This window comes from Pelobates fuscus, chromosome 10 (genome assembly GCF_036172605.1).
Source record: "Pelobates fuscus isolate aPelFus1 chromosome 10, aPelFus1.pri, whole genome shotgun sequence".
Lineage (NCBI taxonomy): Eukaryota > Metazoa > Chordata > Amphibia > Anura > Pelobatidae > Pelobates > Pelobates fuscus.
In genome coordinates, this window is record NC_086326.1 from 25590582 (window position 1) to 25603316 (window position 12735).

At 39.3% G+C, this 12735-nt stretch overlaps 2 protein-coding genes across 3 annotated transcripts in view; both read right to left on the bottom strand.

The window, feature by feature from the left end:
• Positions 1-12735, bottom strand: part of BTAF1 (B-TFIID TATA-box binding protein associated factor 1) — a 398618-nt gene that overhangs the window by 136603 nt on the left and 249280 nt on the right. The window lies entirely within an intron of this gene.
• The window catches only part of MARCHF5 (membrane associated ring-CH-type finger 5), a 55922-nt gene that overhangs the window by 4038 nt on the left and 39149 nt on the right, over positions 1-12735 (bottom strand). The window contains exons 3-4 of the mRNA XM_063434234.1: positions 7571-7701; positions 429-612 (exon numbers count right to left, since the gene is read on the bottom strand). Of these exons, the coding sequence (XP_063290304.1) occupies positions 429-612; positions 7571-7701 (315 nt within the window). The remainder of the gene's footprint in view (positions 1-428; positions 613-7570; positions 7702-12735) is intronic.

Below are 12735 nucleotides of genomic sequence, written 5' to 3' on the forward strand. Positions count from 1 at the left end.
CAAGCCTGTCTGCAATCAATTCAGAATGCTGTCCGCAGACTGATCGTCCTTACATATCAATCTTCTACCACTGCTTCAATTATTAGACGAGATGCAGGCTGCCGGTTTGAACTGCCAATCCCAAAATGTTCCCATCTCTGCTGCGTAGTACCCATACAATCTTAAAAGACATCGTCGGGGATGTTCACATGCTATTAAGTTAGGCTTTTATTCAGTGAATCTTAGAGAATGGATGCATTTATTTATGGAACCATTCTATTTTCTATCAATCAAGGCTTCTCAGTGGACAGTCTGTATCCGGCTTCTCAACTACATCCCTCTTGGCTGAGCTTCCCAAAAGTGGCAACGACATGCAGGCTTTGTGCATCTTCTGGCACACAGCCAGTCACCCCTCCCTCACCATGATCAGCAGTTTTACATTTTTGTACCTGGAAATATGCTGTTAAGGATCTGTAGCTTGTTTGAGTATTTGCGCCAGAGCCTCAGTACATAGTCCTCCCAACGAATCATTTTGCCCAAAATCAGCATGACTGGGATGGTAGGAAGACCTATCAGCAGGAAGAGGGGATCAGCTCGTTCCATGACATCCAATCCCTCCTTGTGACCAACAACCTGGAACAAAATCAGAAATATCTGTTGCAATTTACATGTTATACCACGGAAATAACACCACCTTCATTTTACTACAACTCCCATAATAACTTCCTATACATATAAAGCTTTGGAAAGGGTAGTGCTCAGGGTCAAGCGTTGACTGGTATTTCCCTCCAAATTGCAGTGTCACAGATATTCACCAAGTACATAAAGTGAGAATAAAAACAGAAAAATAGTGCTCTCTATTTTGTTATAAAAGCAAAATAAAAGAGGGTATACTCACAAAAGGAGAGCAAAGGTTTTTGCATTTAAATATTTAAAAAAAAAAAGAAAATAAATTCCCCCCCATTTTACACAAATTACATCCCTACACAAACAAAACCACACACTGCATTCACTATACACACACACTACACAAACACACTGCATTCACTATACACACACACTACACAAACACACTGCATTCACTATACACACACACACTACACAAACACACTGCATTCACTATACACACACACACTACACAAACACACTGCATTCACTATACACACACACTACACAAACACACTGCATTCACTATACACACACACTACACAAACACACTGCATTCACTATACACACACACTACACAAACACACTGCATTCACTATACACACACACTACACAAACACACTGCATTCACTATACACACACTACACAAACACACTGCATTCACTATACACACACTACACAAACACACTGCATTCACTATACACACACTACACAAACACACTGCATTCACTATACACACACTACACAAACACACTGCATTCACTATACACACACTACACAAACTGCATTCTATATATATATATATATACACACACACACAGCATTATATAAACACACTACACACTCTGCATTCATTATATACACACTACACAAATACACACTGCATTCACTACACACACTACACAAACACAAACACAAACTCTGCATTCAATATATATATAAAAATATATACACACACACAGCATTATACAAACACACTACACAGTCTGCATTCATTATATAAACACACTACACAAATACACACTGCATCCACTACACAAACACACACAGCTCCCCTGTCTAAACACACTGCATCCACTACATGTCGCATGTATATTTTGTGCCTTTACTAGGCAGCAATGTAAACACTGCCTTTTCTCTCAATATCATTTTTTAACGCTCATGACTATCCTGCACAATCCTTGTTTTAGATGTGTACATTTTGTATCTGTATTTGTGGTTCAGCAATGCATCAGAGCAGAAAATAACAGGCAAAAATCTAAACATGCGCAATGTAGTTTAGACCTCAAAGACGGGACACTCCTGCTCTCAGCTTATCGCTATTCAGTTCATTTTAGATTAAATGTACATTTCTTGCAATCCAATTCAGGCTAGGCACAGCCTGGGCACAGCCTGGGCACAAACCGTATGGGGTAGAGAAACATCAGAACTGAATTTGCCTCTCCTGCACTTTCTATGCAGATTATAAGGGCTGCCAGGTGCAATGAGCAGAGCTTTCAACAAGAATTGACAGGGAACCAGGATGGCGGCTCTCGGTTCCAAAATAGAGGCAAAGAGGTGTGAATTTTTACATTTCATTTTTTTTTTTTTTGTAATTCTTTATTTTTGGTTTGACGAAGCAGATGATAAACATGTAGGCGGTTACATTTATGTATGTGACAGTTCAGTGTTATACAATGGTTTACAGAATGCAAATGACAATTGTTAGTTTACGCATATTATATACATCATGTTTGCTGTGGCTAAGCCATATTAACTATGTACACGATACATTTCATTTTAGATTTAGGACCACACAAAAAAAGAAAAAAGAAAAAAATGTTGCTATCATTACATTAAAAAACAAAAAGTGTGATTATTAAATTATATTAATAAATACACACACACACACACACACACACACACACACACACAAACAGCTGGCTAAAGACAAATGCAAAAGGCCTAGAAAGGCATCTGAAATTAAGTTAAAAAGCAGAGTTTAAGAGTGGTGTGTTCGCAATGAGTTTTCCATCACAATGTTTAACGGATCACCGGAGAGCCTTAAATACTTAATGGACCTGCCAAGAAAACAAAGCAAAAAACAAAACAACAAAGCACCGTGAAAACAACTCCGGCTTCTGCCTTCTGCTACCTCTATGTTGTCTTTGGGAGTAATCAGCTATATATTAGGCATGCAAATACACACGACAAAAGCGGACAGAAATTGGCAGAAAACCAAAGTCAACATTGATATAATTAGCACAGATGTTAATTAACAATGATAATTATAGCAAGCGTTTTCTTTTTAGATTTGATTACTCAAAAAATAAAATAAATAAAAAAGTTTGCTTTTTGTAACAAAATACATTGATAGTTTTATGGTTCGGTAATGTCATTCTTAAGCAATAAAAACACAAAGTTGTAATAGATTGTGGCGCTAGGCCTCTGATGCACGCAGACTTAGCTCTCTCAACTAGATGGAGAGAAGGCTGAGAAAAAGTTGGACTAAACTAGGGATCGACCGATTATCGGTTTTACCGATATAATCGGCCGATATTCGGTATTTTCGGCAATATCGGTATCGGCCAATAGGGATACCGATATTGCCGATAATACCTCCCAGGACCGCCAGGCTCATTACAAGCTCGGCGGTCCTGGGGGGGCGGGCAGCAAGCGTTTACTCACCTCCCAGCAGCTCCTCCAGCTCCCCAGTGTAAATCTCGCGAGACCCGCGGCCAGCTCTGACGGCCGCGGGTCTCGCGAGATTTACACTGGGGAGCTGGAGGAGCTGCTGGGAGGTAAGTAAACGCTTGCTGCCCGCCCCCCCAGGACCACAGCTAAGCCAATGCCACTGACTGCCACTGACCCCCCTCACTGGCAAGGCAACAAACAGGGAGGGGGGACAACAAAAATAAATAATTAAACATATAAAAAAAATATACATTTAATATAAAAAAAATTAATAAAAAATGCCCCCTCACACACATACACATATTATACACATACACTACACAAACACACTGTGTATATAATTCAGTGTGTTTGAATAGTGTGTGTGTGTGTATATAATTCAGTGTGTTTGAATAGTGTGTGTGTGTATATAATTCAGTGTGTTTGAATAGTGTGTGTGTATATAATTCAGTGTGTGTGTATATAATTCAGTGTGTTTGAATGGTGTATGTGTGTATATAATGCAGTGTGTGTGTGTATAATAATGCAGTGTGTGTTTGTATAGTGTGTGTGTATATAATGCAGTGTGTTTGTATTGTGTGTGTGTATATAATGCAGTGTGTTTGTATAGACACACACACTATACAAACACACTGCATTATATACACACACTATACAAACACACACTGCATTATATATACACACACACTATACAAACACACTGCATTATACACACACTATACAAACACACTGCATTATACACACACTATACAAACACACTGCATTATATAAACACTACACAAACACACTGCATTATATAAACACTGCATTATATACACAGTGTGTTTGTGTAGTGTGTTTATATAATTCAGTGTGTTTGTGTAGTGTGTTTATATAATTCAGTGTGTGTTTGTGTAGTGTGTTTATATAATGCACACTACACACACACTCTGCATTATATACATACACTATACAAACACACACACTCTGCATTATATAAACACACTACATTCACTATACACACACTACACAAATACACACACACTACACAAACACACACACTTTGCATTTAGTATATACAGCATTCACTTTACGCACACTACCCACACACTACACACTAGACAAATACACACTGCATCCACTACACAAACACACACTGCATCCACTACACAAACATACACAGCTCCCCTGTCTAAACACACTGCATCCACTACACGTGGCATGTATATTTTGTGCATTTACCTTTAGAAATAGTTTTTATTTTCCAAAATGGTAAATGTACAGAATATCGGCAAATTATATCGGCTATCGGCCTGAAAGTTCACAGAATATCGGTATCGGTATCGGCTCTAAAAAATCAATATCGGTCGATCCCTAGACTAAACTGATCCTCCTTAACCAGAAAGATGCCGTCTTTCTGATTGTTAGCCAGGGGCTAATAGAGCATCCCAAAAACGAAACCACTGCAGGGACGGTCGCTGCACAATAACCACTTCAGCCAGCGGAAATGGTTTTGGTGCTTAGAGGGCTTACAGATGAAATAGAAATTGTGTTATTGGAGGCATATTGCAGGCTATGAAGGAAGAACCGACTGGGTGGGATAATGAAGCGTTGAGACTGCATACTGCAGTAAAGGAAGAAGTGATTTTCAAAAACAATACAAAAAAAAATACATTTCTATAAAATCTAGCTAATGCCTGGAGTGTCCCTTTAATTTACAGTGAAAGTATTTACATTTAAAGGTTAGGTGTTGCTGTTCATGAACACCCCCTTTCTACGAATGTTTAATTTAAGTAAGAAAGCGGTTCTGCTGGACGTTCTACTTCCTGATTAGCACAGCTGCTTGTTAACAGATGTGAATCTTCCGAGATCTCGTGATTATCTCTTCAGAGAACAAACCCAAAAAACTGACTAATGATACATTTGGGATACGTTTCATGCACATCTGCTAGAGATGCTCCTGGTTCTCTGTGGGACAATGTATGTGCTGCGCATCCTAAGGCTGCCCGTTAAAATGCATCTTATTAAGCAACTGCATCCCAGCAGCAGGCACAACTGAAGATCTACCTTCCCCGTTTGGGTGTCACAGTAAACCATCACTTTAGAAATTAAAAAAAATAAAAATAAAAAAAGTATCCAAAATCAAATTTATATATTTATATATTTATATATATATATAGGAATTCCAAAAAGACCAAATTAACGCGTTTTCATTGAGGCAGTTAAAGGGTACTTCAGCCCTTACTTTCCAAACTCTTTTTTTTTTTTTTTAAAGTCTGAATGCTGAATAAAAATCGAAGCTAAAACTAACCTGAGAAGCAGTGTCAGACGAAGCTTGGCCCTGCTCGTCTTACGGCACAACAGCCATCACTAGACCCAATCAAAATCTTCTTCAAGAGAAGCCTTTGAATGCACCATTTAACAAGCGCATGCTCTTAGTCAGCGAGGAATATATATATATACACACACACACACACACACACACACACACACACATATATATATATATACACACACACCGTATATACTCGAGTATAAGTCGAGTTTTTCGACACATTTTTTGTGCTGAAAAACCCCCACTCGACTTATACTCGAGTTAATGTCTGTATTATGGCAATTCACATTGCCATAATACAGACCAAGACCGCCGGGCTCATTACAAGCCCAGCGGTCCTGTTGGGGGCTGGCAGGAAGCATTTACTTAACTCTCCTGCAGCTCCTGTCAGGTCCCTTCTCTCACCTCCGGTCCGTGCAGCTCCCTTCTCCTCCACTGCAAGTCTCGCGAGATCAGAGAGTGTTGCCACAGGTTACCGTGGCAACGCTCCTCGCGGCCACGAGACTTACACTGGAGGAGAAGGGAGCTGCACGGACCGGAGGTGAGAGAAGGGACCTGACAGGAGCTGCAGGAGAGGTAAGTAAATGCTTCCTGCCTTCCTGACAGCCCCCCTCCTACACAGCCCATCCACTGGACCACCAGGCAGTGAGAGCCCCCCTCCCTGGCCATGTATCAAGCAGGGAGGGGGGACAAATAAAAACATAAATAATAATAAAATATTTAAAAAAAATAATTAAAAAAATAATATATAAAAAAAATAAATGCTTACACCCCCCCCCCCCCCCACCAAGGCTCTGCAACACATACACATACATACACACACACACACACACACACACACACACAGCATTCATTATATACACACTGTAAATAAATATTCAATTAATATAATTTTTTGGGGATATCATTTTATTTAGAAATTTACCAGTAGCTGCTGCATTTCCCACCCTAGGCTTATACTCGAGTCAATACGTTTTCCCAGTTATATATCATAGACTCGAGTATATACGGTATATATCAATAAATATAAAAATCCACAATCACCTGGGTTGTAGAATATCCTATGCCTGATGCTGATAGCACTCTATGGACTTCTGTGTTCTATAACAAAAAAACTATTTTTTTTCTGTAACAATTAAATAAAAGTCTTACTTGTATAACACAGATGAACTCTGTGGAGTGCTATCGTTTGAACTGTAATTTATATATATATTTTAAGTAAGTCGGCAGTGCTTCAGTGTAGGAAGAGGGGACAGAGGGAGGGGGAACAAAATGCTTCTCCATGCAAGGCAGTGCAGCGCATGCTGACATAGGACGTCATTTTTGCACAGAATTGACATTCAAGCTGAAACACTACACATACTGAAGAAGTGGTTATAGAAGTTTGAGTAACCCTTTAATAACATACATGTATTTATCCAGATTCCATGTCTATGTAATTACCCCTCTGCTGAGTGTTTATGCATGTTAAAGAGACACTCCAGGCACCAAAACAACTTCATCCCAGAGATCCTCAAGTACATTTGTGCTCGACAAAACAATATACCGGTTTAATTACTATTTTAATTTCTGTACTAGGCATCTTTAAGTGACAAAGAAGGTTGTTTGCTCATCTTCAGTAGAGAAAATCAAACATCGCAATATGGAAAGAAACAGCAATAACTTGTTGGGCGATTCGTAAACTAATGAACCAACGCATATCATCTGCTCATACCTCAGGGTCATAAGTGATTATTCCCAGCAGATAAAACAACGGTTTCAAACTTCCTAAATAAACTTATCAGTTGGGTAATAAAAAGGATTTCCTGTCATATTATTTGAAATTATACCTAGGAAAATACTTTCAGCCATTCACAGATTAAAACGGACTGTCTCACTGAGATCGTTTGGATACAGACAAACATAAGCAGAGAAACAGACAGAGAGAAATAGACTTACCTGCATAACTGTGACTGCTCCATATGTGACTGCTGTCCAGTAGATTGACCCCACCATTATCCCCGCAGCAGCAAATGGACATGCCTTGGATATAAGTCTGTCTGCCAAATCCAAGACGTATACCACGGGACCTAGTAAGATAAAATCCACTATCAGCATAACTGTTTCATGATTTTAAAGCAGTTCATGGGCATTTTGCAAGACCACAATGCAACCATAAACACTGGAGATGATCAGCCCATGGCAGAAGCAGGTACCACAGATTAAACAGCTGATTTGTTGAATTGTTGCAAGTCTGAATCTTAACCATTTAAGAAAAGAATAGCTATAATAAACCCATCTTGTAGGCACCTTCTCTGCTGATCACTCCGAAAAGGTGCTTAGAGGGAACACCTTACTTAAATGGACACTCAAGGCACCAAAACATCTTCATCTAAAGGGATTAAACCGTTCTTGAATGGGGATTGGAGACCAGCCCTGAAGGCAACTTTAGGGTTAAACCGTTTGAGAATGGTAAGACTGCCTCCAGGGGCCTCCTGGCACCATAACTTTATTTAGATGAAGTTGTTCTGGTGCCTGGATTGTTCCTTTAATCAAATATATTTTGTTCTATCTAAACATAAATTTGTTCTTCAAATTTGTAAATGTCTCTGAAAAGATCTGAAATGCAACTAAATGTTTAATCATTAATTCCATGTACACATACAGTTAAATTTTGTACAATTATAAAGCCCTGCTTTAAATGCTAATCAAAATAATAATCACAAATGACAGGCCCACTTTAATGTTATATACATTTATTTACTAAATTCAGAAGTGTGGAGACTTGACAAAAGAAGTCACCAGAACAAATACAGCTTAAAAGGAAACTATAGTGCAAGAAAATCAAACTAGTTTTCCTGGCACTATAGCTTCCCCCTTTGTCAAGGCCCACCCCCGTGGTGCAGAAGGGGTTACTAACACCTTCTGTCACTTACCTGGGTCCAGTGCCAATGTCCCTCGGCGCTAGCTCAGCTCCACCTGCCCCCATGACAGGGGGGAACAATACGCATGCACGTCAATGGCCGCGCTCGCATTAGGGATTTCCCATAGGAAAGCATTATTCAATTCAATGCATAGCTTGAGGACGTCCAGTGTCTTATAGGCAATCAAAAGTTGCCTTCAAGCCCGGAAGTCCCTCTGGTGGCCGTTTGGTAGACAGCCACAAGAGGAGGTGTCAATCCTAGCAGGTAATTATTGCAGTTTATTAAAAAAAACTGCAAAAATTACCACTCTAGGGTTAAGGGTGATGGGAGTTTGCACCAAGACCACTACAATGAGCTGAAGTGGTCTGGGTGCCTACAGTGTCCCTTTTATGTAGTTGTTTTGGTGTCTATTGCATTGATTTAATGCATCTCTATGATTTGTTGTTGATTGGCACAGTGCGGCATTCTGCCACGCAGTGCTTTCCTACGGGTATGCATTGGAATGGCTGAGGTGGTCAATTTTGATGATCACAACCAAGGAGGCAGAGCTTGTGCGGAGCCAGTGGTGCTGGCATAAAGTTATTATAAAAACAGTTTTGGTGTATAGACCATGCCCATGCAGTCTCACCGTTCAATTCACTGGCGGGGAACCATACTTTGAAAGATTGCATTTCCTGTTCTGTAAATTGACCTTTAATTAAATACATGAGGCTCCTGCAGGGTCTAGCAAGCCACTAACAGAGCTGGAAATAAATGACAAATTAAACAGAATTTGCAATTAAAGGAGTATAAACATTATATAACTCTTTACAGGAAGTGTTTAGGAAGGTTGTGTAAGTCATATGCAGGGAGGTGTGACTAGGGCTGCACAAACAGAGAGATTTAACTCCTAAATGGCAGAGAAGTGAGCAGTAAAACTGCAGGACATGATCTATGCACCAAAACTGCTTCATTAAGCTAAAGTTGTTTTGGTGACTGTAGTATCCTTTTAAAGAAACACTCCAAACAAACACATAAAACACTTCAGTTTCCATTTATGCATTAAAACTGTGTCCTCTAGTTATACCTACCTGGCTAACTCACGAGACAGGTGCTTGCCCACAACACCTGTCTTTGAAAAACTGTATTAGAGCTCATTTAGAAGACTGATTGGACAGCCACACTAGTGACTGCATGGTTGCAAAGCTTCTCAGAATCAGCCTCTGACTGGGCATTTGCCAGGACGAAGGGGAGGGATGGCAGTAACTGCAGATACTAGATCTGCAGCTATTGCAGGCTACAATTGTACATAACCCCAATAAAAACATGCAAAACAAAATTATATAGATATGTACCTTTTGGGTGTACATCTACACAGTTCACTGGGGAAAAAAAGGTTTTACTCCAATATCATAGTGAATATGCCATATCAGGGTCTTGTGGGATGCACAGAATTTGTATTCATTCTAACATGCCACAGGTAAAATCACTACTTGAAAGCCGATCAGTTAAAGATGCCTCAAAGACAAATGTTCAGTTAAGGATGCCTCAAGAAGGTTGTTCATCTAATATATTTTCAGACATAAATGTGTTACACCAAGGGTTGACAGATGTTTACGACAGCCACATTGAAAGGCCAGCGTTATTTTTATGATCCACAGACAAGGTACATCAGTACAGTTCTAGATTACATATAAGACTTTCAATCAATGATCCAAAAATTGGCCAATTCTAACATTTTTTTTTTTTTAATTCTTTATTTAATGCTGTTTGCAGTATACATAGGCATATTAGGGGTAGAATTTTGAAAGATGGTCATGTAATGTCACACAACTCAGAATTTTGTGCAAGTGTCATTTAATTTCCCGCTATTTTCGTCTCTTAGGTGGGTGATTGGGTTAAAACCCAGACAAGGTCAAATAGCTCACACAAGCATAATGTCCATCTTATTCAATTATTCATAAAATAGTCATTTCGATAAGAATATTGACCTAGCTGCATCGCCAAGGAAGGCTTTCTTTGAGTGTCAAAAGGTGTATAGTTTGTGTTTTTCAGAGTAGCCACTTTGATGAAGCATCCCCCTCAGATCTGCTTTATAGGCCACCCGTATGGTTGCGGGTGTCAGGTCAGGGGAGTCATTCTCCTGAAAATAGTTCAAGACCTTTGATGCCTCTTCCCTAAGAGCAAGGCCTTTTAAGAGTGAGGAGTTTAATTTCCACAACACAGCCTGTTAAAAAAAGATCACATTGTCAGCATGGTCCGACCATGTAATGTTATTTATCTCTGTTTTCTCTACACAAGACATCCCTATGCCATTCATAAGACAATACAAGTTTATGCAGGAGTATGTTTGGTGTGGGTCAGAGAAGAAGGTATAATTTACTACCTTGGGATGCTGTGCCCTTCATGCGTCAATGAGCACCATCGACCTCAAACCGGAGAACCTGCTTATCTTGACCTCTCTATCATTAGAAACTCACCATTTCACTTTGTGAGCTTCTGTCAACCGATGGACAGGGCACTGTGTTAAACTCTCATACTCTTGTATGTTTGGTAGTGAATAAGTGTGTCTAGAGTTCCAGAAGTTCTGGTCTGGAGAGTTGGGAGCAAAGATGTTAATGAAGTAGATTGTCAGCGTATAGTGTACCGGAGATCAGCATGTATCTGCTCTCATTATTGCAATTCTATCAATTCTAATAGGGATGGATGCCAGGAATCTGTTTACCAAGACGGAGATACAGAATGGTACATTGTATGTAAGGCACAAGCGAAAATATATCTCTCTTCAAATCCTCAAGTGAGATACATATTCAAATATAAATGGGCACGTACACAAAAAATAAAACCGGTCTGACAAAACAAATGAGACATTCTATCATTTTGTCTGTTGTTGATACAATCACCATATCCATTGTTTGACAATGTGCCTTTTCCTTTTTATTTGGCTCTCTTGATCTCGGTAAGAAAACATTAACACGGGAGTGGGATGAGTTTTGTCTTTTCTGTTCGATGCATTATTCCACATTTTGTGCCTGCAGTATCCGTTTAATGAAAAGGCAGACACGGATGTGGTTATTTGAATGTAAAACACTGGGTGCAATGAGTGCTTCAATGTTTACAATTGCTCTGAACACGGCTGTAAGAGTACGGTGTTAAATGTCATGTGTGAAGCACATATTACATGGAGGCACTTTGTAAGAATGTTTTGTTTTTATATATTAAAATTACTTTTCACAGAAATATTGGGAGATAAACATTTTAGAAATGGCCCTGCAATGAATTCAGTCTGAAACATTAGCACAGAAATAGAAAAACTAATTTTGTCACAAACTTCAAGTATGATATAAACATGGTCTGATTTCCCTGCTTACATGAATTTATAAAGTGTTACCAGAATGAGGCATAATATGCTGCAGATACAGGTGGACCAGCTATTTGTACTATGCAGGGCTTTGTACAAGGCTATAGCAGCTTGCATGCAATCCCTGTAGTGTACACAATGGTTTTACTGACTTGATCCCTTACTGTTAGAAAATCTCCTTTGTTGTATGGGAAGAGGGTGTGATGTGTTGGCAGCCTTCTATAGAATTTTTAAACATAACATTAGAATTTCCAGTAAGTAGAGATATTTTAAAGGAACACTAACGCGTTAGGAAAAGAAACAGGTTTTCCATACGCTATAGGGACCTGCTAAGCTCACTCGCTGTGATAAATCCTGATGATCACAGCCAATCCAATGCTTCTCCTTAGGGAAACATTGGGGGGATAGTGCGCATGTGCATCAAATCGCGATGGTGCACCAAACAAGCGGGTTTGACTCTGTTCTCACAGGGAACGCCACTAGTGGTATGGGTAACCTTGCAATGAAAACATTGCAGTTTCTACAAAACTTTACATAGCAGGGTTAAAGGTAAAGGGCCCCTGCATCCACACTACTTCACTAAATAAAGTGGTCTGGGTGCCTTTAGTGGTCCTTTAAAATAACAAAAATTTAATCTGAAGAGGAAAGTGAATCCACAGTTGAATATATAACTGAAGAAGAATTTGTGATCCATGATTTAACCCACCAAAACACATCTAAGCACATCTCTAACACTTAAAGGGATACTGCCGAAAAACAAGCTTGTACAGTAAATATTTTACGATTTGAAGTGGATAATTTTTAGCTTTGTGATTGTTTTAAGTTTGTCAGAATGCATCATGCCAATATCCATATATAAA